The sequence below is a fragment of the Borostomias antarcticus genome (assembly GCF_949987555.1).
Source record: "Borostomias antarcticus genome assembly, chromosome: 1".
Taxonomy (NCBI): domain Eukaryota; kingdom Metazoa; phylum Chordata; class Actinopteri; order Stomiiformes; family Stomiidae; genus Borostomias; species Borostomias antarcticus.
The window spans coordinates 38,466,485-38,494,320 of record NC_140234.1 but is presented as its reverse complement, the minus strand read 5'-3'; the positions used below and the strand labels follow the sequence as shown (position 1 = coordinate 38,494,320).

At 47.9% G+C, this 27,836-nt stretch overlaps 1 protein-coding gene across 1 annotated transcript; it reads left to right on the top strand.

Moving 5' to 3' along the window:
* Positions 1-22: 22 nt before the first annotated feature.
* cep295 (centrosomal protein 295) lies at positions 23-27,032 on the top strand (the record flags this gene model as incomplete). Its single annotated transcript, XM_084461779.1, has 30 exons — positions 23-121; positions 1,559-1,759; positions 1,911-2,035; positions 2,122-2,215; positions 2,397-2,510; positions 2,892-3,032; positions 3,636-3,819; positions 4,108-4,281; positions 6,160-6,408; positions 6,495-6,595; positions 6,712-6,930; positions 8,192-8,268; positions 10,257-11,091; positions 11,672-11,894; positions 12,587-12,775; positions 17,289-17,441; positions 17,715-17,936; positions 18,082-18,170; positions 18,781-18,910; positions 19,675-19,908; positions 20,161-20,300; positions 20,412-20,910; positions 21,032-21,244; positions 21,415-21,971; positions 22,088-22,273; positions 22,562-22,628; positions 22,705-22,980; positions 25,615-25,711; positions 25,883-25,982; positions 26,098-27,032. The coding sequence occupies 30 exons, from the start codon at positions 23-25 to the stop codon at positions 26,137-26,139; spliced, it is 6,030 nt and encodes a 2,009-aa protein (XP_084317905.1). The 3' UTR covers positions 26,140-27,032.
* Between the last annotated feature and the right edge of the window lie 804 nt (positions 27,033-27,836).

The window sequence follows — 27,836 nt, the reverse complement described above, 5'->3', positions numbered from 1 at the left end:
GAGCCAAGACATCGGGGCAAAGATGAAGAGGAAAGTTGCTCGATTACGGTTGAGTCCAAATGAAGAGGCTCAACTTTTACGAGAAGAGCACGAGAGGAGAAGAAAGCTGCGAATACAACAGGTACGAGCAAGTGACAGCTGTTGTCAGAACAAACCGAAGCCAGTTTATTAGTGCGATTAAATACGATTATACGATCATACAGATTTGCATTGCATTATCAGTAATTTACAGTGCATCCTGAAAGTATTCATATCCCTTCACTTTTCCATATTTTTCATCCTTATTCTAAAATGGACTTTACCCCTCATGTTACACACAATACCCAATGACAGAGTGAAACGTTCAGATCAAGTTGTAGAAACATCTCAAGGATGATCAGTGGAAACAGGATGCACTTGGTTGGGCTCAAATTTGAGTGTCAAAGGGAGTTAATACTTATGTACATGTGATATTTTCGGTTTTTATTTTTAACACATTTGCAAAAAAATCTTAAATTATATTATATACGTATTGTGCAGGGCTATACGTTAAATTTTTTTAGTTCATAACACTGGTGCTACAGAGGTTGATAGTTTTGTAGCACAGGCCGAAAAGTTGTAGCACAATTATAAAATGTCGGTTACCACCTCTAAAAACAGTAAGTTGTGCATTTCATCACTTATAGCCTACACACTGGCATAGGCTATTTGGGGCAGCAGTGGGTGGCGCATCCTGTCAGGTAGGAAATATGGAAATGTCTATCAACATTTCCTACCTGACAGGATGCGCTTCCCATGAATTAATCACAATAAAATGGGTCGTAGGACATTCTGACAGAGATGCACCGATCCACTTTTTTTTCAGTGCCGATCCAATTCTGATACCAGAATTTGGATATCTGTTGATCCGATACCGATACCAGCGGTCTTTTTTCTTGAATAATTATTATCATTAACTTAATAAATTATTAGATACTAGATAGTGGGGGAATGATTGTTAACCACAACAGACTACAACTACCAGAGAGGACAGTGAGAGAGAGGGGAGAAAAACACAAAAAGCTGTAACACCTGTGCTACTTAGGCAAATTAATACATCACACACACATTTTTTTTCACAGCACATGCGACATATGTCGCACTGTACAGCCCTGTTGTGTGTAGAATTTTTAGGAAAAATATAATTTAATCAATTTTGAAATAAGGCTGTAAAATAATAATGTGGAACACGTGAAGGGATATGAAGGTCTTGTGGCTGCGCTGTAGCCTGGGTCCTGTGTCCTGAGTGAAGGGATATGAAGGTCTTGTGGAAGGATATGAAGGTCTTGTGGAGGTATATGAAGGTCTTGTGGAGGGATATGAAGGTCTTGTGGAGGGATATGAAGGTCTTGTGGAGGGATATGAAGGTCTTGTGGAGGGATATGAAGGTCTTGTGGAGGGATATGAAGGTCTTGTGGAGGGATATGAAGGTCTTGTGGAGGGATATGAAGGTCTTGTGGAGGGATATGAAGGTCTGGTGGAGGGATATGAAGGTCTGGTGGATGCGCTGTAGCCTGGGTCCTGTGTCCTGAGTGTGCAGGTGCGGGAGCAGGAGCGCTACATCGCGCTGCAGATCCGCCGGGAGGTCCAGCGCCGACGCCAGCGAGAGATCGAGAACCTGGCCGAGGAGCTGAAGGAGGACTGGCAGCGACAGCAGCGAGAGAAGTTGGACACCCTGCAGACGCTGTACGAGGACTCCCTCCGGCTCCTGGGCGAAGGACACAGAAGTGCCAAAGAAAATGTAAGAACTCTCACCGAAGCGTGCGAAGCTACCATATCCAAACCCCGCCCCATCCTCCCTGTCGTTTCCAGTGCTCATGCTTCTAACGGCAACAATATAACCGTACTTCTCTGTACAAGTGGGTTCATCGCACCTCTTCCTATCCCCCCAGGAGCCGGACTGGGAGGCGATGGCGCAGAAGCACGAGGAGAATCACGACAGAGCAGCGCTCCGCTACCACAGCGCTCTCAAAGAGCTCAAATCACAGAGACAGAAAGAGCAACAGGAGCAGAACCGGTGAGGTCATTTTATTGCATTGGAACAACAGAAATGACCTCACCTAGCTGGGCATCTGACACTGAATCTGCCCCCCCCCCCTCTAGTTTTATCCAGACTAGGAAGAAAGCCATACAGGTGGAGAAGGCAAGAGCTGCCAAAGTGGCCAGCCTCCCTCCCCCACCACCAAACCCAATTGAGGTAAGTGGCAAATAATCACCATACTGGGCTGAGCAAGAGAGAGACATTCTAGAAACGTCCCATTCAGCTATGAAGCCTACGAGACGGCTAGCTAAAGCCATGTGAAAAAAGATCTTTCCAGAACAGTGTTGTGAACTATAGGCTGTTGTGATCTGATCTGATTGATCTTTTTACCACAAAGAATATCCAGGCCAAGAAGCTGCCGATGGTGAAGAAATCCGACGTGGACGCCTTCTCCGTCACCCGCTACCACATGCCTGAGACCGCTGTGGACAGAGAGGCGGACACAACACGGGTAAGCAAGCACCTTACCCACACACACACACACACACACTACACTGAAGCACGCAACTCTCATGACTGAGTGAGCCTTGGTTGTAATCGCCCTCGTACTGTAGCTCATCTGGCTAGCCGTGTCTTGCCGTTACCATGACTACAATAAACGGTCGCAGCTCAGGTCCCTGAAGAGAGGCCAGAGTGCTTGTGCCTGACTTTAGAGTGTGGTGTGTTTTACATGTACTTCAGAGTCCCTAGCACAGAGTCTATACCGTGTGTGTACCACTGGCTGCTTGATTTACTGAGCATACACAGTCCCCCGTGTCCCTTGGAGGGGTCAGTGAGTGTTAAGTGACCCCTACACCTAAACCACCACCCGTGTTGCGTTGCTCCCCGTCAGCCCAGCGCTCAGCAGACGGCGGCGGAGGAAGAGCGGCGCCTGCAGGACCTGGCGAAGGACGAGGCCGCAGAGCGCCAGGAGCAGCTGGAGACAGCACGGCTGAGAGGGAACCACGCGCTGAGGATGGAGCAGCTCACACAGGTGGGTACTGCTACAGACACCAGACAGCAGCTCACACAGGTGGGTACGGCTACAGACACCAGACAGCAGCTCACACAGGTGGGTACGGCTACAGACACCAGACAGCAGCTCACACAGGTGGGTACGGCTACAGACACCAGACAGCAAGTCATCAAGTCAAATTTAAGATCTGCAATCTGAAAGCCCAGACAACTATCAACAGAAAAGAGACACTCCAACGGAGAGACCCACTACGACACGGCCAAACAAGAACCACCACCACATTATTATTTTTTTATTTTTTATTTTTATTTTTTTAAAGCTTTTCTTTTATTTATTTTTTTACTGGGCCTCACATTATAGAGAGCATGTTCATCATCAACCAAGGAGTATGACAACAATTCAAATACAGTTGTTTAGGACTGAACACAACTTAAAATACAGTCCACATTGTAGGAACTACTATTCTGAGATTAATGAACACTTTGAGATGTATCATAACATCATTTTAAAGCTCTTCATTTTCCTAAACTACATAAAAACAAACAAGAAATCGGTGCGAGTAATGTTGAGTCAGTAACATTGTTTGTTGTGTGTGTGTGTGTGCGTGTGCGTGTGTGTCAGGACCGACAGCGCCTCCTAGTGGAACTGGAGCACATGCAGCAGACAGAGCTGTTGAGGCGAAGGCATGTGGTGACTCAGATGCCTGCGCAGATCTTCCAGCCACTCTACAAGAGACAAGAGATGAGGGAAGACCAGCAGAGAGACATGGAGTTGGCCTTCGAAGACATGTACACCGGAGAGAGACGTAGGTTTGGTACTAGTACGGCGTCATGCGTTTTACAAGATAAGTTTGTCTACTGCAATGTGAGGAGTTTGACGCATGGTCCCACTGCAGTTACATGATTGTTTTATGATTTATCTAAAGTAAGACACATTTATTTCCCATAACCTGCGAGGATTTTTTGTGTTTTAATATGCAGAAGATCAACGTATGAATCACAGTGAGTGTATGAATACCGTGAGTCTGTGTGCTACAGTAGGACTCGGTTTGTCTTTGACAGTAATGGCTAATGTTCCTCCGTCTTCCCTACAGGAGTGAAAGGTGACCTGGTTCTCCAGTTGGTCCCAGAGCCCCTCCCGGCCTTGTCCACAGGCAGCCAGGACCAGGACCAAGAGCTTGACCTCACCCTGGACGAAGTCCCACCTGGGGATCAGCAGGGACATGACGATGACAGGGGCCAGCAGCAGGACCCTGCTGTCACACGAGGTGAAGAGCAGTGAGCTCTGACTCTGTTGTCGCATGTTGTGCTGAATAAGCTATTTTCCACACAGGCCAGTTGTACTGCTTGAACTCATTTCCTGCGCTCCCTGTCCCAGAACCAGGCTCCTGCAGAACTCAAGCCCTGCTTCAAACATGATACAAGATACTCCTAAATGACCTGAACATTGTACAGTAATTAAAGGACAATGCTCGTTTTTGACAACCTGGACCTTATTTACGACATATTATAAGACGTTTGACTCACCGAGATCACTTTGGTGTAGTTCGGAGGCCTGTAGAAGAAATGTAAAATCCAGCGCGAGCCAGTATATCCATGTAATGGCGGTGATCGGGGCAACGAGAATGCAGCTTCTAAAAATCTATTTTCTGCCGCGAAACGGTTGTTTTCATCAATCTGTCTGGATGAATCGCTAGTTGTGCTTACATAGAGAGCATAGGCCTGTTGTGGTATTTCCCATGCCTCTGTAATATGATCTTTAGAAACGTCGTTAGACACGACATAGCTTCCTCACTTGCTCCAGCACGCATGCGCACAGCGTGCTGGAGCAACGATTGCCCGCTGTGCGCATTAGTGCTGGAGCAAGTGAGGAAGCTATTTCGTTTCGAAAGACGTTTCTAAAGATCATGGCATGTGAAAACCACAACAGTTATGCTCTATGTAAGCACAACTAGCGATTCATCCAGACAGATTGATGAAAACAACCGTTTCGCGGCAGAAAATAGATTTTTAGAAGCTGCATTCTCGTTGCCCCGATCACCGCCATTACATGGATATACTGGCTCGCGCTGGATTTTACATTTCTTCTACAGGCCTCCGAACTACACCAAAGTGATCTCGGTGAGTCAAACGTCTTATAATATGTCGTAAATAAGGTCCAGGTTGTCAAAAACGAGCATTGTCCTTTAAAGACAAATGAGTGAAATATGCTAGGATGTCTAAACTAAACTCTTAAGTTGGTGTTGCGCCGCACTACACTGGCAACTCTACCTGCTTTTTTTGGTTTTCCACTACACTAAAAGCGAGTTCGGCCGAGTTGAGTTGTTACTTTTTTCGGATCACCTTCATCCGAGCGAGCTGACGGGTGACATGAAAACACTGAAGACTACGGATTGGTCAGGCAAAGTGCAAAGGAACCTCAGCCACTTGTAGACGAATGTACACAGGATCTCAAAACACGTGGTGCACAACGTCTCCATGTTATGCACCACGACCAAAAGCAAATTCCTAGAACGTTGAAAAACTGCATGGCAATAAAACGGATTCTGATCCTGAACAAGCGCAAATTCGCAATGGCTGCGACCATGTCATGCGAGCTACAGAGTAGACTACGAGCATTTTCAATCTGGCTGAATCTCCTCTTGTCTAATTAGTGGATTAGGAACAGCTGTGACCACCGACCCAGGGAGCTTAAGAGCTGCTGGTCGCAGCTAAAAACCACATACGGGATTCACATCGGTGAAAGACTGCTGACGCGACGCTGATATAGAAAAATGGAACTCCTCGCCAATGTTGTTATTATAATAATATCGCTGAATATGTGATTTGTGATTTGCTCATTAGATGTGCTAAACAGTGAGCAAAAAACAAAATGTTCATTTTGGAGAGTTCTGGAGCTGTCATTGGCCGCGTTTTTCCGATAAAGAACCTTCTTAAGCAACCCTTTGTATGGGAGTTAAGAAGTACTTTGGAGTTAAGTGCTTCTTAACTCGTTCGGGAAACCCGGCCCTTGACGTTGACATGGGGGGGCGGGGTTCCTGTACTCCCTATCTGCGATGGAAAACCAAGTGAAACAACCGAAAGTGAGTCAAGTTGAGGAGGTAGAATGCAGTGTAAAGATGCCATTAGAATCCTTTTTTTTGCAGTAGAGGCCCCCATGCCCCCAGAGGGAGCTCCCAGACGGGCCCTGAAGAGACTCCTCAACCGCATCAGGACCCAAAGGGACCAGTGGAGCTCCCAGGGCGACCGCGACCCGCAGACGAACCGGCAGACTACCGAGGCCGCAGATCGGGACACGACCATCGACACCGGCTCTCTGACCAGCGAGGAGGAGAGGGGACGACCGCCGACCGCCAGTCCCGCGCTCCCCGAGGCCAGTCAGACGCCACCTCCAAGTGAGTCCATTCATTATTGATTCATGGATTCGTTGTTTTAATAATGTTTTAATAATGAAAATAATGAATACTTATAGAATACTCAGCTTTGGAGACGACGGAGGAATCCGTTGTGGCCGGCACCTTGCTCCATCCTGACGAGCAAGCCTGCAGAATCCACACATTCCAAGCAGAGAGGAAAAGAAGGGTGAGTCTCTTCATTTGTGTGTTTATTTGCAAATGACCTATGCAATTTGAGTGGAATCTCAGGTGACTCCCATGTTTTGCTTTGTTTGCCCTCTTGTAATTGGGGGCGTTGCCCAGGAGGAGGAGCTGGAGAGACAGAAGCAGGAGCAGCTCACCCTGCTGCAAGAGCTGGAGGAGCAGAAGGCCAAGCTGGAGCAGCTCCTACAGGAGGCCCAGCAGGAGAGGCAGCAGCTACAGACCGCTGTGGACCAACAAGACACCGCTGCTGGGACCATACAGGAAGTGCCTGTCCAAGACCAGGAAGTGACCTCTGTGACTCCTCCCCCAGCTGCAGAGGTAGGGCGTCTGATGTAGTTGTAGTTGTGATGAAGGAGGTGAAGCGCTAGTTTCAGTCAATAGCAGACTAACCCTGATGAAGGTGGTGTAGCTCTAGTCTCAGTCAATAGCAGACTAACCCTGATGAAGGCGGTGTAGCTCTATAGTCTCAGTCAATAGCAGACTAACTCTGATGAAGGCGGTGTAGCTCTAGTCTCAGTCAATAGCAGACTAACTCTGATGAAGGCGGTGTAGCTCTAGTCTCAGTCAATAGCAGACTAACCCTGATGAAGGCGGTGTAGCTCTAGTTCCAGTCAATAGCAGACTAACCCTGATGAAGGAGGTGTAGCGCTAGTTTCAGTCAATAGCAGACTAACTCTGATGAAGGCGGTGTAGCTCTAGTCTCAGTCAATAGCAGACTAACCCTGATGAAGGTGGTGTAGCTCTAGTTCCAGTCAATAGCAGACTAACCCTGATGAAGGAGGTGTAGCGCTAGTTTCAGTCAATAGCAGACTAACCCTGATGAAGGTGGTGTAGCTCTAGTTCCAGTCAATAGCAGACTAACCCTGATGAAGGAGGTGTAGCGCTAGTTTCAGTCAATAGCAGACTAACTCTGATGAAGGCGGTGTAGCTCTAGTCTCAGTCAATAGCAGACTAACCCTGATTAAGGTGGTGTAGCTCTAGTTCCAGTCAATAGCAGACTAACCCTGATGAAGGAGGTGTAGCGCTAGTTTCAGTCAATAGCAGACTAGCCCTGATGAAGGCGGTGTAGCTCTAGTCTCAGTCAATAGCAGACTAACCCTGATGAAGGCGTTGTAGCTCTAGTTCCAGTCAATAGCAGACTAACCCTGATGAAGGCGGTGTAGCTCTAGTTTTAGTCAATAGCAGACTAACCCTGATGAAGGCGGTGTAGCTCTAGTTTCAGTCAATAGCAGACTAACCCTGATGAAGGCGGTGTAGCTCTAGTTTCAGTCAATAGCAGACTAACCCTGATGAAGGCGGTGTAGCTCTAGTTTCAGTCAATAGCAGACTAACCCTGATGAAGGCGGTGTAGCTGCAGACAGTTTGTTTTATGTGTCATTCAATCTTCAACTGCATCAGAGTTTCGAGTGCTACTTTTATTTTCATGCTTTTTTTTGTTGGCAGGTAGCTCATCACCACAGGCAGAAAAAAACACTCACTTGCACTCACTTTGACACTAGTTTCAGTTACTGACATTATTGTGGGCAATATCACACCTGTTTTGATTACATGAAGTCCTAAACTGTCTTGCTCTCTGCAGCCTACAGCCTCAGCAGGTGAGGATCAACACACCTGCAGGATTCGAGAGTACCAGCAACGTCTACTGGAGCAGAACAGGTGCTTAGCACAGCCTTTAAATATCAATCAAAGCTTTATTTGTATAGCGCATTTCATACACAGAGGCAACACAATGCGCACAAAATAGAAGTGTGTTTGTATGGGCACTATATATATATATATAAATCAGTGGCGGTTGGTGACTCAAAAAACTGGACAGGAGTAGGGATGGGCATTGTTAGGATTTTATCGATACCGGTATCGATACCGATACTGCTTATTCGTACTGATACTTAACGATACTCTTATCGATACTACACTACCACTTTGGGAGTCAAACACGTCTGTTGGCCTTCATTTACATAGTGGACTGTAACTGTAATATAGTGATCCTGTGTCATACTTGTCCAGTCATTGCTAGTTATGGCTACTTTTTTTTCCCGAAGCAAACAAGTTATGAGGGTGGGACATAATGTTTAGAGGAATTTGAGGAATTGGATTGGAACATTGACAAGTGGACGGGTTTTAAGAACTTTAGACAGATTCAATAGAAGGATAGCGTTGATTGACGGGTGGATGTTGTGAAATTATTGGCCTAAAATCTAAGGTACCTGTTGTCGTAATTGCACGTGACCTACCGTTTTCCAGGAAGTAAGAAATGATATACTTTGATATAAGATTACAACAAAAGTAGAATTTAGTTTTTTTTTTTTGGCATACATCGTTGAATAGGTGAACACTATGACCAATTATGTGAACCAAAATGGGACAGAATTTCTGTGCGACTTTAACGTTAGTCTTCACCACCAAGTTGTCACACTCTGAAATGTGATTGGACCAACAACATGTCAATATCTCAATCCTGTTCAGACAGGGCCGGAGGACAGTCCAGCGATGCGTGTCATTTTCAGTGTTTTGGCCAATCATAAATTAGCAAGAAAAAAATGGCATTACGTTGATTTAATATAAAAGAACCCGCCCTAAGGGAGGCTAGCCTCCCTTCCATAGATATCTATGGGTCCTCCAGCTGCATGTTATAGATGTCACTGTTGGAGCTTTAGAATTTCAACAATGGGTTTTTATCCATAGGGAAAACCTGATTTATGAACAAAACTGAGTATTAATTATTAATAAACATGATATTAATATTTAAATTTTAATCCCCCTCTTCTCTGAGAAAACTGAGGACAATCCTCCTGTACCTCAATGGACGAGCTCTGATATATATATATATATATATATATATATATATATATATATATATATATATGTATGTTACAGTGAATGTGAGGAAACGGGGAATGTGAGCTTTTCCCGGTTAATGTACACATTCCCCGACCTCGTGGTCGCATGGTCGGGGATTGTGCACATTAACCGGGAAATGCTTACAATTCCCGACCTTGCAGTAAATCTAGCAAAGTCCAACCGTATGCAAAAACCCCTACAGTTAATAATAACAGTCTGTGGTCTACTTTTAACAGTAATATAGCCTATGCTGCATACAGTGTAAGTAGTATTAGGAGGATACACTGGTGATCAAGTTAACAAACGCAAAAGGAACATTGCAACAACAGGAAGGTGAGAACCTCCAAAGGAACCCTACACGTTAGCTAGCCGAAAGACAGCTGAAAAGACGAAAAATCTCTCTCAGGTGTGCACCAGTAACGTTAGCCCAACTGCCGTGGGTGCCTCTTATGGTGCACGCCCTCTGAGGCGTCACATAAGCCCTCTCCCACCACCTGGGTGTGCAGAGGTTTTGCATACGGTTGCACTTTGCTAGATTTACCGCAAGGTCGGGAATTGTAAGCATTTCCCGGTTAATGTGCACAATCCCCGACCGTGCAGGAGATGTGAGAAATTTCTCACATCTCCCGCGAGGTCGGGGAATGTGCACATTAACCGGGAAAAGCTCACATTCTCTGTTTTCTCACATTCACCGTAACATACATATATATATATATATATATATATATATATATATATATATGCGCTCTGACTGGTGAGTGGTGACTCATATAGTTTCTCTCCTGTTTCTCTCCTGTTTTCAGGCTCCATAAGCAGTCAGTAGAGGAGGCTCGTCGACGTCTAGAAGACTACCAGTGCACACTGAGAAACCGCTACAACAGCACTACAACAGCAACACTAGCCCCTCCCAGAACTACAAATACCATCCTCCTTCCACCATCCTTCACGTTTAGGCCCATACCACCTGCCGTTCCCATTCAACTCCCCTTCGGCTCTGCAGTCCCCCTCCGTCTCCCAGTAGCACTTAGCATCAACTCTAGAACCCAGGCCCCTATGGAAATGCCCACCAGAGATTCGGCCATTTTGACTCAACCTCCTATCTTTCCCGGTCCTGGGGTACATACAAGAGCCACCTCAGGTATTGACTCTAGGACCTGGTCAGTGCAACTGGAAGCAACTGCAGAGATCTCCAGACACCGAAGACCATATGATAGTGCTTGGCTGGCTGACGGTGTCATGGAAAGGGTCTCGGCCCACCTCCCGGAGGGGCTACGTCCTCCCTCAACCACTGCAGACCCCCTCTCGTACGGACCGCCTTCTTCCTTAGACGCCCTCGTCCCACCAGGTACGGACCCCCTCCCGGCCCCCAGCAGCATGGCGCAGTCCGAGCACCCGGCCCCCCCACCAGAGGAGGCCTCGGCCGAGCCTGGGACCATCCTACCAGGTCTCCCCCAGGCCGGGCAGCCCTGTGCGGAGGAGATGGAGAGGCGGAGGAGGGGGCTGCGGGAGGCCCAGCGGAGGGTGCGGGGCCAGAGGGAGGCCCTGCTGCTGCAGCAGAAGGAGCTGGAGGAGGAGCTGAGGGAGCAGAGGAGGAGGCAGAAGGAGGCGCTACAGGCTCTCCTCAGCGCCGACACACAGGTGAGGGTGACATTCACAAACCACCACAGCCCGGCGGGGCGGCTGTGGCTCAGGAGATGGAGCGGGTCGTCCAATGATCGCAGTGTCGAAGTGTCCTCGAGCGAGACACTGAACCCCAAATTGCTCCCAATGAGCAGGTTAGCACCTCACATGGCAGCTGCCGCCATTGGTGTGCGAGTGTGTGAGTGAATGGGTGAAAGAGAGGCCATTGTAAAGCGCTTTGGGTAAAAGCGCTATATACTGTACAGTAAGTGCAGTCCATTTACCATTGTCCATAGACTTGGGTCTGTTAAGTAGAGCTGAATATATTGGTTTGTAGCCAAAATATTCAGGTTTGTAGTTGTTGGTTTGGGGCCTTTGTATCCAAATAGGAGAAACTTAATGTTAACTCTACATCTCATCTCATTCCGTATCAAATCAACCATGACACCCACCGTCTCACTGTTGTTTCTGTAGTTAAACAGCTAATCTTCTAGATGGCCTCAAACATCATCTGAAAGACCACATGCTAATACAATTTAGCGTTGTCTACTAGTTGTGTAAATAGTTGACGTGCTCTTGTGTGTGTGCTTCGCCCCAGCAGCCTGATCTGGAGGACCATGACGACGGCGTGACCGGGCCGGAGGGCGTGGCGACCGACCGTCTCTCGCTCATGTCCGCCCTCCTCAGGGTCATCGAGGAGTCCAGCGGCCACCTGCCGCCCTCTGTAGAGGCCAGTCAGGATGCAGACAGCCCCCCCGCCCTCCGGCCACTGACCAGTCAGGATGGAGACGGCCCCCCCGCCCTCCGGCCACTGACCAGCGGTAACTCCTACCCCACGCTCCCTCCACGCTCTTTTTATTGGCCACACAGTGACAGCGATCACACACACACACACACGTGAGCGGCGAGCACAGCACACAACACACGATTTCTTCAGGCGTCGCCGGTGGAAATCATTCTCCCATCCAAGCCGTCCTCCTCCAGGGGCAGCCAGGAGCAGTGGGCAGCCATCGGTCATGGCGCCCCGGGACCAAGTCCAAGTGCTCAATCCAAGTCCTGGTCAGGGACCGGACTGAAGAGCCTCTGTTCTAATGCATGTTTTTCATATTTGGTTCTTTGGGAGGAAACCCTTGTGAACACGGGGAGAACCTGTGACCTCTGCACAGAAAGGCTCGGGAGACATTCTTGCTGTGAGGCGACAGTACTGGGTACAGCGCCACTGTGCCGCACGTGAGCGATTTTGGTGTTCAGTGTCTCGCTCAAGGACACTTCGGCACACTGCCGGGATCGAACCGGGGGACCTTGCGATCCCCAGCCGGCCGCTCTACCTCCTGAGCTACTTGCTGCCCCGTCTGGGTTTAGGATTTCATCACCATTATAGATATTATATACAGCGTCTTTTATGAAGTGTCATGGCGGTCAATGTACAAAATGTATTCAAATTTTTTTTTTTTTTTTTTTTTAAAGAGCCGTACGCAAGATGACTTCCATTCCCTCCTCTCTTTCTCACCAGACGCTGCCTGCGAGAGTGACCTTCCAGAGAGCCCCGCCCCTCTCGCACAGAACCACGCCCACCCACGGGCACCCAAGCCCCCCATGGCCCGCGCCAGGCTGGGCGTCATGGAGACAATAATGACGGAGCGACACGAGCTCAGCGCCATCGAGGAGGTGGACACGCCGGTGGACGCCAGTCTGGTCACAGGTCAGCCACGACCACAGAGGGTGCCAGCGCCAGCAACCACACCACAATACACACACACACCTATCCTGTCTACTTAAGGGCAAAGTACTCATGACAATAAAGCATTGTGTTGAGGAAAAAGGAGAAAACGCACACCGTAGTCTTTGAGAGGTGCCGGTAACTGGTTAAATATACTGGAAAAATAAATGAAACCGCAGGCTTGGCCGCAGGCTCAATCATGTTTGATTAAATCACCCGGCATGGAGAGCTTCATTTCTTTTTATGCCTCCGCCAGGCGATAGCCTGGCCAGAGGCATTATGGTTTCGGGTTGTCCGACCGTACGTACGTACGGCCGTCCATCCGTCCGATGTTTGTTAATGCAATGCAATATCTCGGGAACACATTGACGGAATTTCTTCCCCTTTGGTTCAAATGTTCAATGGCACTCAAGGATGAACTGCTTAGAACGTGGGGGTCAGAGGTCAAGGTTCACTGTGACCTCACAAAAGGCATTTTTGGCCTAGTGAACACGATATCTCAGGAGCGGCTTGACAGAATGTGTTCATATTTGACCAAAATGTCCAGTTGGACTGAATGATGAACTGATTAGATTTTGGTGGTCAAAGTTCAAGGTCACTGTGACCTCACAAAATGTGTTTTTGGCCTGATGAACACATTATCTCAAGAAAGGCTTAACGGAATTTGTTCATATTTGGGTAAAATGTCCAGTTGGACTTAAAGGGCAATGCTCGTTTTTGACAACCTGGACCTTATTTACGACATATTATAAGAAGTTTGACTCGCCGAGATCACTTTTGTGTAGTTCGGAGGCCTGTAGAAGAAATTTAAAATCCAGCGCGAGCCAGTATATCCATGTAATGACGGTGATCGGGGCACCGAGAATGCAGTTTCTCAAAATCTATTTTCGGCCGCTAAACGGTTGTTTTCATCAATCAGATTGGATGAATCGACAGTTGAGATTCCTCAACGCGAGGCATTGTTGTGGTTTTCAAATACGGGGTCTTTAGCCTCTGTAATATTATCTTTACACGCCTTTCCCCACTTGCTCCAGCACGCATGCGCACAGGCCAGCGCGCAGACTGGCTATTCTCCGGCTACACTCGCGGCTCACATTCTCTGCGCTACGATCGGATTGTTGCTGACGAATGACGACGACAATATTCTCGGCACCAACAACGATCGTAGCGCAGAGAATGTGAGGGTAGCCGGAGAATAGCCAGTCTGCGCGCTGGCCTGTGCGCATGCGTGCTGGAGCAAGTGGGGAAAGGCGTGTAAAGATCATATTACAGAGGCTAAATACCCCGTATTTGAAAACCACAACAATGCCTCGCGTTGAGGAATCTCAACTGTCGATTCATCCAATCTGATTGATGAAAACAACCGTTTAGCGGCTGCGAACTGCATTCTCGGTGCCCCGATCACCTTCATTACATGGATATACTGGCTCGCGCTGGATTTTAAATTTCTTCTACAGGCCTCCGAACTACACAAAAGTGATCTCTGTGAGTCAAACTTTTTATAATATGTCGTAAATAAGGTCCAGGTTGTCAAAAACGAGCATTGCCCTTTAACGTCAATTTGTACGTTGTAATCGATATAATACAAACGATTACGCACTACAATCTGCTATGTGTATGTAATGATGCCCAAATATGTTGACGAGATAGCTAGTGCTAGCTAACATTAAGGTAAACCTGAACGTGACAATACAAAAGGCGAAAAGTCGATGATGTCAATAAATAAAATGTAATGTACAATTTCTTAGCATAGCGAAATTAGGCATACAATGTTTAGCTTGCCAGCTCTGACAATGTGCCAAATCTCAAGCTTTTACCAAATTGGCTTGTTTACATTTGTCCAGAATGCCACGCATTCAGACAGTTTACCTGGAACGCTATGAAGTCGTGAGTCGTGACTTGGAAGTCGTAACTTACGGGCCCAAAATCCTATCTGGAACGCGGCATTATTAGGATTAGATTTTGGTATTCAAATGTCAAAGGTCAAGGTCACCGTGACATCACAAAAGGCACTTTTTAACGATAATGATAATGCTAACGCTAGCTAACGCTAATTCTAACAATAATGCTAGCTTTAGCTAGCTAGTATTAGCATTAGCTAGCTAGCATTAGAGTAAGCTAGCGTTAGTATTAGCGTTAGCTAGCTAGTGTTAGCATTATCATTAGTGTTAGCATTTGCGTTAGCTAGCTAGCGTTAACTAGCTAGTGTTAGCGTTAGCTAGCTAGTGTTAGCATTATCATTAGTGTTAGCATTTGCGTTAGCTAGCTAGCGTTAACTAGCTAGTGTTAGCATTAGCATTATTGTTAGCTAGCGTTAGCTAGCATTACAGCTAGAATACCAGCACGCTAGTGTACACAAGCACCATCCACATCAACACAGGGGCCAGACGTGGACACGGGTCAGGCTGATTTACAAAATTTGACCCAGTAGTGGAGCGGTTAGCATAATGCGCTTGAGTGCTCATTGTCGTGAGTTCGAATCCAGCTGGAGGCTGGATAATTATGATGCAATTTCGACCCATTAAAATAAAGTGTTACCAAAATTCCTTAATCCTTTACTTGGCTATTTTTACCACGGCATAGCGGCTGGTAAAGTTAAGGTCAGTCGCTCAGTCAGTCACTCATTTACAGGACGTGGGGACGCTATGGTCTCTAATGCGCTTGGCCCTTGTTAGTCTAGTTATGCCTCCACCAGGCGATAGCCTGGCCGCAGGCCTTATGGTTTCGGGTTGTTTGTCTGTCCGTACGCCCGTCCCTCCGTCCGATGTTTGTTAATGCAATATCTTGGTAACGCATTGACGGAATTTCTAGCCCCTTTGGTACAAATGTTCACTGGCACTCAAGGATGAACTGCTTAGATTGTAGGGGTCAAAGGTCAAGGGTCACTGTGACCTCCCAAAAGGCGTTTTTGGCCTAGTGAACACAATATCTCAGGAATGGCTTGACAGAATGTGTTCATATTTGGCTAAAATGTCCAATTGGACTGAATGAAGAACTGATTCGATTTTGGTGGTCAAAGGTCAAAGTTCAAGGTCACTGTGACCTCACAAAATGTGTTTTTGGCCTGATGAACACAATATCTCAAGAAAGGCTTAACGGAATTTGTTCATATTTGGGTAAAATGTCCAGTTGGACTCAAGGATTAACTGATTACATTGTGGGGGTCAAAGGTCAAGGGTCACTGACCTCACAAAAGGTGTTTTTGGCCTGCTGAACACGATATCTCAAAGTCTTGACCAGAATTTGTACATATTTGGCCAAAATGTCCAGTTGGACTTAATTAGATTAGATTTTGGTATTTAATGTCAAAGGTCAACTGAATGTTAACTGCAACTTGTATTGTTGGGCAGAGGCATTTAGCCGCTACGCGTTTTTCCTAGTTACAGTATAGCATTGTGCATCATATTGCTGGTCTCTGTAGTCTCTCTGTCACTTTTCATTTGGTCTTCAAACCGAATAGCCCTAATCTAAAAGACAAGGGAAGTGATGTCTCCCAACGAACTGATGACTCAGCTAGGGCTGCTCGATTATGGCAAAAATCATAATCACGATTATTTTGATAGATATTGAGATCACGATTATTTAACACGATTATTCATAGATTTTTTTTTTTTTTATCAAGTTTTAACATTTTCTTAACATATCAAATTATACATTGACTTTGATAACAATTAATTTATTAAATGTTGACTGGCTTTTCTTTTTAACAATGTTCTTTGGATTAGATACATTTCTCCCATGGGACACAAATTGTGAACCTTGACCTTGATAAATAAATAAAAGTGCCAAAACTGATAAATAAAGAAGCTTCAAAGCCCCGCCACCACCACAGAAGAAGACTACCTCGGAAAAAGAATTTCACTATGACAGAACGCGTCTAAATAAGTTATTTAATGGTAGCGCCGAGGCTTCAAAACCCAGCATTTGTTAAAATAGACCCTTTTCCTTAGGTAAGTGAAGTTTAATGTTTATCTGACCTCTCCTAAATAGGCCGACACCGATTTATTTTGACGGCAAAGTGAATGGACCGGCAAAGGACTGTTGTCTGGCATGAGCGAGTGGAATGCGACAACGGGACTGAGAAGGGCTACTTTGAGGGGCAGCTAGGACTGCGTAGCAAATTTTACACACTGTGTCAACTTGGTCCAAATCTGTCTCTGCGAACCCATAGTGTTTCCACACCACTGACGTGGTTTTAGCTCTCGTCCACCAGCGGCTCTCTTTCTGCTGCCATAATCTTCTTGTTGTGTTTTGTTCGAGAGGAGCATGCGTGCGCCTCGCTTGACAACTCGTCTCGCTCTGAACTAAAGTGTTTGTTTTGGGGCTTTGGGGGGTGGGGGAGGGGTCAAGCACAGTATAGCTCTGCAGTGTAGGGTGCGCTTGATTTGGGCAAAATCATTTTATGGCAAAAACATTTTGTTTTAATGATCGTTGACAGCCCAGATCTTAATCTAGATTAAAATCCGATTAATCGAGCAGCACATTGTGTCCACAGCCCCAGAAGAGTGTACGGCACCATATGATAGCGCTTGGCTGGCTGACGGTGTCATGGAAAGGCTCACAGCCCACCTCCTGGAGGGGCTACGTCCTCCCTCGACCACCGCGGACCCCCTCTCGCCTTCTTCCTTAGACGCCCTCGACCCACCAGGTACGGACCCCCTCCCGGCCCCCAGCAGCATGGCGCAGTCCGAGCACCTGGCCCCCCCACCAGAGGAGGCCTCGGCCAAGCCTGGGACCGTCCTACCAGCTCTCCCCCAGGCCGGACAGCCCTGTGCGGAGGAGATGGAGAGGCGGAGGAGGGGGCTGCGGGAGGCCCAGCGGAGGGTGCGGTACCAGAGGGAGGCCCCTCAGCTAAAAGTCAAAGGACGCGTCGTCTCCCGACTCATCTGTAACTCAACGCCGTATGTCGTTGTGTCCTCAGCCCCGGGAGAGGGCGCCAGGGCATCGCCGCCCCGAAGAGGGGCTCCGTTGGACTGGGCCCCGCCGGCTCCTCCAGACAGGGGGCCCCCCGGCAGCACGGCGTCCAGCAGAGGGGAGCCGTCGGCCGGGAGAGGGAGCAGCAGCGGGACGGGGAGCGGCAGGTCCAGCAGACTGTCCTGGAGGGAGAGACTGAGGCTGGAGGCAGGGGCCTCCCCGGAACACAGTGAGAACAGGGAGGGGAGAGGGGGATGGAGGAGGTGGGGAGAGACGGAGGGGTGGAGAGGGGGATGGAGGAGGTGGAGAGAGGGATGGAGGAGGTGGTGGTTCTGCTCCTTATGAAATGAGACGTCCTCTCTGCCCTAATCCAGGTCCCGGCGCCCCGGCTCTCCCAGAACAACCGTCTTGCAACTCTTCAGATTCTGGCCGAGGTGGCATCAGCTTCAAATCCCCCACAGAGGTGAGTCTGTCACACACCCTAGAACCTGGTACGTTGTTGGGTAGCGGTGTAGTGGTTCTGTGACTGCTCCCGCTGAGATCCACCATGTTCTGGGTCCATGAAGGTTTACCAAATCTGAGGTTTTGTGGACTCTCTCTGGTGTTCACACTCCTTGTGATGATGCCTGAGAAGCTGCCCGAGAAGCTATGTTTTGTTTTTGCTTGCATGGTGTATATGGGAGATGTGCCAAAGTGTGTGTGTGTGCGTGTGTGTGTGTTCTCTGAGCTGTGATGTAAATCTTTTCTACCTGAAGTGTACTTAAAGTACATATTCATGATGGTTTCTACACTTGAACTGAGCTCAGTGTATGCTTGAGTGTGTGTGTGTGTGTGTTTGTGTGTTCGTGTGTGTGATTGTGTGTGTGTGCGTGCGTGCGAGCCATGATGTAAATCAGTTGTCCCTGAAGTCTATGGAATACATATTCTTCATGATGGTTTCTACACTTGAACTGAGCTCTTTGCCAACAGTGCAACAGTCCAGCCATTAACCAGTATCACAGTCAGAATCAAACCCTCCAGTGTACTGTCCCTGACGGTCTCTGTCCCTGTCCACATGTCCCTGTGGGGTCCAGCTGGAGACGGTCTCTCTCCGGTCCGCCCACAGGCCCTCTGAGCCCGACAGTCTCTCCTCCACCACCATCTCCTCTGGCAGCTACACCACCACCGACCCCGAACACAGCTCCAACCAGACAGGTGAGGCAGGTGTGTATTCATGTGCTCACACAGCTCCAACCAGACAGGTGAGGCAGGTGTGTATTCATGTGCAGGTGAGGCAGGTGTGTATTCATGTGCTCACAGCTCCAACCAGACAGGTGAGGCAGGTGTGTATTCATGTGCAGGTGAGGCAGGTGTGTATTCATGTGCTCACAGCTCCAACCAGACAGGTGAGGCAGGTGTGTATTCATGTGCAGGTGTGTATTCATGTTCTCACACAGTGACCATCCCTTCCCTTTTATTCTTTTGTTATCAAGATTTTTTCATTCATTTTCTAGTTTCAGCGTCCTGAAGTGGGGCTTATCACAGTACACATGGAAACGGACACGCATACAAACACCAGGGGGGAAACAACAAAATAATATTAAAATAAAATATCAAACAACATAAAATAGGCTTACAGATAACAAAAACTGAAAATTACCTATGAAAAATACTTACTGAAAAATGAGTTTTGACACAGAAATAGGTCAGCATTGTCAGCAATGTTCACAGCAATCCATGTGTATACGATATTGCTTAAGTCCATGCAGTATATCCAAGGTTTCAGTTTTCGCTCCATTGACCTTGGCAGTTTCTAGTATACATATATCATAAAACAACACAGACCATATTCTGATCATAGAAACTTGACATTCAAACCAATCATTCAAACCAATCCTTCCGTTTTATTGAGTCCATAACTGACGTCGTTTGGTTCAATCACAAAGTTCTCTCTCACATTTTTCCCCCTCTCTTTTTATCGGCGAAAGATGCGCTCCCGCTCTCCGCCAGGTTCAGGGTGGCGACCGGAGGCGGAGGAAGGGGCAGAGCCTGGCTGAACGGCTCCTCCTCTTCCTCCGGACGCAGCTCCTGTGAGGAGGGCGCGTCCGCTCCGGCGCCGCCTGCCTCCGAGGCTCCGGAACACGACAGCAGCATCCAGCGCATCATAGACAAGTACACCAGAGAACTCACCACCTCCCTCAGCATGGCGGGGAAGACGACAGGTAGACAGACGCGCGCGCGCGCACACACACACACACACACACATTTACAGACGGTACAATATAAACTTACTTTACACACACACACACAGTAGTATAAACACGTGAACTTTACACACACACACACACACGCAGTATAAACGCATGTACTGTACATACACACACACATGCGAAAATAGACTCCTAACCCATTCACTCCCCCCCAGAAGTTCCCTTGTAGAAGCCCGTGTGACAGTTTGATTGTGGTCCCTCCAGCGACAGAGAGAGCGGTGATGGACGACCCAGACTCCTCTCTGTCCCTGCAGCCATGGTCTGAGGAGGAGCAGGGCAGCCGGACGACTGACCCCCCCTCTCCCCCCTCAGACAGAGGGCCCCAGCCCGCCAGGCGCGATCAGGTGTGTGTGTGTGTGTGTGTGTGTGTGTGTGTGTGTCCAAATTCCATACACTCTCACAGTCACAGACTTAATGTTTCAGAAACAAATTAAATAAAGACTTGTCATCCTCAGGAATGGGACGATGCGGTCAGCAAGATCATAGAGCACCTCTCGGACCGGTCATCCTCATTGGCCCACAGCCAGGGTCGGCACTCCACTCTCGACCAAATGATTGGTCGGCTCCTGGATCAATCGTCACTCGCCGGCGCAGACCAGGGGCGGGACTCCGACATGCACCGTCTGATTGGCCACCCGTCGGCTCAGTCGTCCTCTCTGGGCGGGGACCTGGAGGTGGACTCCGCCGCGAGCCGAACGATCGGCCCGCTCTCAGATCAAATGACCCCAGCGGGCGCGGACCGAGGGTGGGACTCCACGCTGACCAGGATGATCGGTCGACTGTCCAGTCAGTCGGCCTCTCAGTGGCCGAGCGGAGCGCCGGAGGCCGATGCGGGCTGGTGGATCGGACGGACGGGACCGTCTGCGTGGCTGGATGAGGGGCAGAGTGAGAGCCGGATGAGGCCTCTGGCAGCTGAACCGGACGAGTCCGCCACCCAGCGGAGCGGGAGCTCAGGTACTAGGTCATCTATAGTTCTAGGGGCGATGATGTGAATCAACGGTGTCTGAAAGTGGACTTTGTTGTGAAAGTACGCTCTCTTGATGGTTTCTACACCCCCCCCTCCCCCCCCCCCGAGGAGGTGATGGATCCAGCCAGCAGGCCTGGGAGGACCAGGGGGGTTCAGGCCAGGTCTGGGAGGACCAGGGGGGTTCAGGCCAGGCCAGCGTTTCGTCTGGCCCAGCGAGGGCTCCGGAGGGCCGGCCAGAGAGCTCCTCCCCCCCTGGGCTGGAGCCCCACTACCGGCGCCTGCAGCCCTCCGGGAGCCCCCAGGAACCGTACACGAGCGGAGGTGCGTCTCTTTAGCTGAGGGACAAAACATAGACTTGTCAAAAATGTGAATGACGACGTACATGTATTGGAAGATATGAGTTAACCCTACTGTTTTTTTTGTTGTTGTTTTTTTTGTATGGCAGTTGCCGAATTTGGTCGTGTTTCTAACCATACTTGGTTTCCTTACAGTGGATCCAGCTTCAGACTCCTTCCACCCTCTCCTGGCTGAGGTCACTCACAACGAGACGGCCGAGCCCTCCATGACCTTTCACCTCCCGGAGGAGGAAGAGCACAGCTCCCCCGATGGAAGCAGCCATTCCTCGCCTGTAGAGGAGCTCAGTCTCACCGCGCACTCGGAGGAAGAGCCCCCTGGTGGAGATCTCGGTCAACGCGAAGACCCTTCGGAGTCCTCCGACGCCTCCCCCGAGCGGCTGAGAACGGAGGGGCCATCACACTCCCTGTCTGCCCTGCAGGACTCCCTGTACCAGCTGACCACCTCGCAGTGCCACCCCCACGACTCTGCCCTGGTGGTATCGCCCACTGCAGAGGAGGCGGGGTTAGCAGCTCTCAGCCTATCCGGTCTGCGGCTCAGTGAGCGGGCGCCTGCTCTGGACCTACCACAGGGGGGCGTCGTTCCAGAGAAAGCCGGATGGGCTTTCGCTGTCGACAACCACGGCAGAACAGAAGCGCATCAACTGCTATTTTCACACTCAAAAGCCAGTCCACCCATTTGGGAGAAGATAATGGTACGTACATATGTACACAGGTTCTTATCGGTCTGGGCCTTTTAGCCGCTAAAGTGTTCTGCGGTGATGTGGATTGAAATGTGTAACTGATGCCCCTCACTCCTCCTCTCTCTAAGGAGGCCGGCTCTGAGAAGGGGATCCTAGAAGAGTCCCAGTTGACACTGGTGAGCCTGACGGACTCAACACTACAGGACCAGGAGCTCACCATCACCGAGGAAGGAGAGTGTAAGGACCAGGAGCTAACCATCAACGAAGAAGAGGAAGGAGAATTTAAGGGAAAGGAGGAGGAAATAATGCGAAAGGTGATTGTCCAATACTCCTAAAGGTGCCTGCACACAGCCCCAACCCACACCAACCTGGGCTCGGTGTGTCATGTTTGTTGGTGACCGTTAGCGTTGGTCGGATGGATTTTGCAGCTGAATTTTAAACTTCCATCATTCTTAATCATACTAAAGAATGTTGGGAGTTGGTTAGCATTGGTTGGGACAGTATTCAGGCACCTGTACACAGAGAACGAGTGGCTGAGACCACCTCTACTATGTTAGACTTGATGTTTCATCTCTGCCCAACCATGGCTTTGTGTTTACTAGGAGTTTGAGACAACTCTATCAGAGGAGGATACAACGTTGAAGAAGGGGACATCACCCTCGCATGCAGGTGAGAGGTAATCATAAGACCTGCAGATTCACTCTCACACACACACTATAACCCCTTTCTTCCCCTCCATGTCAAGTGATGCTTCTGGAGTTCCAGTCGTGCCCCAGCACCTCCCTCCAGGAGGCCTTCCAGCAGAAGCGCAGGGCCTTGATCCAGAGGTCGGCACGCAGGGTGGAAGAGATCAAGGCCACGAGGGCTGAGGCCAGGGACCAGTCTATCTCCTGGACCAGCACAAGGACCCAGTCCACCACCGCTCAACCCAAGAGAGAGCCCAAGACCGCTGAGTTAGGCTCCACTGGAGGAGATGGCAAACCGAAAAAGTCCCATACAAAACCCCAGCCTCCCTCTCCAGGTAAAAACACACTAACACACGGTCAGAATTAGGGCTGTACCCGACTCTGAATTTTGTGAGTCGAATCAGATTCGCTTGTTGAGATTCCACGATTCATTCCTTCTTTTTTTTCCTCATATGCCTAGGCTGAGGGGAGACGGGACAGCTGTCAAACTTTAAACTCAAACTCGCAGGCAGCACAATAAGACGCCTACGCTTGGGCGATTTGACCATAATCTCTTCCTGCGCATTTCAAAGCGTGCGCAAATAGGCTCTGTTGGGCAGCTGCAGTCAACAAGGAAATGATTGAACTTAGTCACTAAAGCATTTTCACGGACATTAGAGCTCTGTCTATGGGGGAAAAATCCACCAGATATCTTAGTTAAGTAACCTGAGAAGATTAATCAAGGAAAGCAGTTTTGTGTTGTGATATTCCGTTTGGGAAATGCAGGACTGGCCGGAGTAATTTGAGTATTCCACTATTCGTTCAGTACATTAGTATTCGGAGCTCAATTCAGTATTCGGAGTGTTGTTTTTTGTCCCGATATTCCAAACCGATACCAACGTCATCATAAAGTTATACTGAGTGACTCGCGAAAGCACAGTTGAATAGAAGCGGATTACATGCTTGTGTCTTCTCCCTCAAAACACTCTCTGTGGGTCTGTCACTTTTTTGTGCGTGGCTGTACGTCAGTGCACCTAGGATAGCGTTTGTCCAGTTATCACTCCCTCCCTCCCTCCGTCCGTCACTCCGGACAATGTTGGCCTGCATTTCTCTGTTGGCACCACAAGAGGCAGTAGTCCCAGCACACCAAAATGAAGGAGGACACAAATCAACCCGCTGATCTCCACTGCACAAGTAGAGTAGTGGTGAGAGCATTGGACTCCCACCCTGGAGACTGGGGTTGAAGACCCGGTGGGGAGGACTTTTGGGACTATACCCCAAACCTCCACATGTTCATCCTTTCACTCCACCCCTTGCCTTATAAATCAGATCCTGTCCCAACCCCAACTCATATTCTAACCCCAACCCACACTAGGGACTGGAACAAGGACCAAAACCCACCCGCTGATCTCCACTGCACAAGTAGAGTAGTGGTGAGAGCATTGGACTCCCACCCAGGAGACCGGGGTTCCCGGTGGGAATGACTTTATGTTATCATCAGTGTAACTGCTTTAGCCACTGACCGCTACCATTAATGTTATGGAAGCTGCTGCTAGTTGTTGTTGAGCTCATGAGCTAACTGGCTATCCCACTCTTATTGTGCTGGATTAGCATTGGAAGCATTGGAATGACGTGTCCAGGTGACAAGACCTATCTTAATTTATCAGACATTATTTCATGTAATTTCAATTCACAGCTATTTCAGTGGCATGACTAGCTTCCGTCCTACCAGTCCTGAACAGAAACAAGCCAGCCACGCACATAAGCCAGGCTGGACCTGGCCTGGTTTGCCTCCCTCCTCTGCTCCTGTCACACAAGCGTACACCCACATGCGCTCGCGGGTCTGTGGGGCAGCAGTGGAGCGGAGGAGAGACGGACGCTAAAATGCTTCTTAAATTGACAGCCCTAACCCAGCTACTAGCTTGCTATTTCGCAAGGATATATTATTTACTTTGTAAACGCAAGACAAGCACGTTGGTGGGGCGAGAGTTGGAGCGGGCAAAGCTGTACTAGTATGACGTAGCCTACGTTTAGTAGCAAACAGCCCAAAACATTTTTAAAGCCATTTCAAGTTTAGATTGATTTTGGTATGCTGCTATCAGCCTCTAGTTTATTGTGGTACAAAATAGATCTTTATAAAACCGAAGTGGAAGTGGTTTTCAAGAGTTTATGGATGTAACCAGAACGCGAAAATAAACTTGTCAGAACGTGAAAGTCAAACCTCAACTTGAGGGGGGGGGCAAATCTTCCGACATTCGGAACTGTCCGCTACAACAACAACAGCCACAAGTGATAAAATAACCCCACACGATTCAATCGTGAACAAATACTCAGCTAGCGAGCTAAACAATCTAGCATCAATCTACAAGTAGCAGAAGGCAAACGTTGAACGAGAGTGAGATATAGACTATGCAATGCTCCCACATAGGGGTTCAGAATGAATACCATTCGCTATTTGCTCAACGAGTACTCAAAGCCTGTAAAATGGTATTTGGGAGCCCTAGAAATGCATGTGATTGCTGGCGCACAGTAGGCTAGGCGGACAGCGGAGGAGAGGGGTTCCCTGCCTTTTTCCTCCACTATATCAGTCTTAAGTCTCCTTTTACTGCACAACAAATAGCAACGGTTATAGCCTGGGTTTAAAACAAATGATTGGCCTGTCCTATATAAATCACAAGTCTGGTGAGTGGTCTTAGAGTTCATTGGTAGGTTGATTGGTTGGTTGGTATAGAATTGATTTGTGCAGCAAACGAGTCAAAGACAAATTTCCCTGAGGGAACAAAGTATAATATATAATATATTCTATTCTTAGCCCACCAGTGCATCTTGACAGTGGAGCATAAAAACAACTGCTCGACTTAGAAGAATCTGTCGACTTATGGGTCTCCGACTGATGATTGTCTCGTCAACTTTCAGGGGGAGGCTCTAGTCAGAACACACACTTTGTCTTGTTTTGATGTGCATCTGAGGCACTCTCTTTCTTTGCTCAGGGACTGAGGCCCGGTTGAAGAAGGTGGGGGAGGTGAGGATCTGCACCCCTGAGCAGAGGAAAGAGGACGTGGCTGAGATGCACCAGCGAACAGAGAGGTAAGGAGCACACCCCGCCTGGGTGGAGCTGAGTCTGCCTCCGTCAGTCTCATGATGTGGTTGTACAGGAGTTTGTCCATGGTTTCACCTTAATGGACCAGGGGAATGGAAGGGGTAAAGGGAACTCTAAAAGTCTGATGAAAACAATGAATGATCCTTCTGTCTGCCCAGATTGTACAGCCAGCTGGAGGAGGTGAAACATCTGAAAGAGATCAGGAGCAGACAGGAGTTGTACGCCAAAAACAGAGAGAAAGCAAAGGAATTTCATAAGGTACCGACAGAATAAAATGTCGAACTGTACTTCAGGCTAGTTAATGCATTTTAGTCTCTGTGAATTTGGGAATTCGCAGACATTTGATATGAATATTTTCCCTGTGTCTTCACAGAAAACCTTACAGAAGCTAAGAGCCAAGAAGACTCCACAATGATGTTGAAATATATGAATGCCTTATCAGTCCATGGGTCAGACCATCAAATTTTGTGATGGGGAGATGCAATGTCTCCTATTGATTTTTTTTTTGAAGGTCAATGCTCCTTGGGTTAGAAAATGTGACAGCACTGTGTCCTTCATGGCTTTCTGTGTGTTATGACTCTGTCATCCCTCATTTTACACATCTTTTGGGCTTTTCTTTTGACACATTTCAGGATAAAAACAGGGGAAAAACGCTTTCCATCATTGGAAAGCTAAGTACCTGAGCTATCCGTTAGTTTGCAGTTTTGAGATGCTGAGGTTGTGACGTTTGACCTTTACATCAGTATTGGGGTACATTTTGGAAGGCTCTTCTAAGCTTTCCAGTGATGTGATTTGATGGTATTCTGTATGTGTTCACTTTTGGTAAACTATACAATTTTAAGATATGGGTGTCCCTGAATGTAGAATCCTATGCAAAGCTACATATCAAAAGCACAAAACGACTAGTAATTTATTTAATAATGAAGGTTGATGTTGGATATATTATATCAATGATTAAACCTATAACAAAATGTTAAATAAGTTTAAACTTATAGAGAGCCTTCCAAAATGTACCCCAACATTAACCTGAGCAACTGCATCTTAAGGATCGCTCAGGTTCTTAGCTTTCCAGTGATATATGATTCTGATATATTGTGTGTTCTATTGATCCGGTTCTATTGTCAAAAGACCAAAAGCGGGTAAAGGAGGGTTGATGGAAAGATGACGGTGATCACAGGAAGTTAATTGCCATAGTGCTACAGTATGGCACATTTTCTAACTCTACCTCTAGGAGAGCTTGCAGTAGCCTCCAAGACACCCTGCCTCCTGCTCCGTCTGATCCCTCAGCTCATGGATTATTACACTCATTTTGTCCCCATTTTGTATGTAGATACCTTTTTATGTTTGTACATTTTTTATGTCTAACTTAAAAACAAAATCATAACGTATAATAAAGTGTATATCTAAATCACCAATTCCAGTCTATTTATTCACAGAATGTCATGTCATTGGATTATCTGATAAATCATTGGACGCATCTGGATAGTTGACCATATTGAATGAATCGTATTGGATTTGTGCCGTTTAATTTAACGGGTTTCATGTTTTGAAACTGTTAGCCAAAAATGCGACGCCAAGTGGTGTATATAAGAGGGAATTAAAATCAGTTTAATAAGGCAAAAACTAAGGACTTTCCAGTGCTTTCGACTAAAGTCTTTGCTGCAGCAGACCTGCTGTTCTGCTGAGTGAACCAGCAGTCTTTATGATGAGGAGGTTATAGCTGCACCACGCGTCTCCATAGAAACGGGTGCAGGAAGTAACCGCGGGCAGTTTCTGGTAAGGACTTTCGTCGGGGCTAAATTTAAACATATTCTACGAGTTTTGTGTTTTCTAAGTTTTGTGAAGGTATTATTAATACCATAATTATTATTATGGTTAGCTTGTGCTGGTGTGCACGTTAATGTTTACTCACTCGAGCCGGTCAGACTTGCACAAACATCGCTGTGATTTGTTGCCACATTTTTGTTAGCTATGCCATCTAGGCTAGCAGACGGTTTGTAGTTCTAGTTACAGTGTAGCTAGCTTCCCTTGCAAGCAGCCATTACTTAAACAAAAGTCAAAAGAAACCTTTTTTCAAGATTTTTTGACCTAAAATAGCATTATATGGAAGAA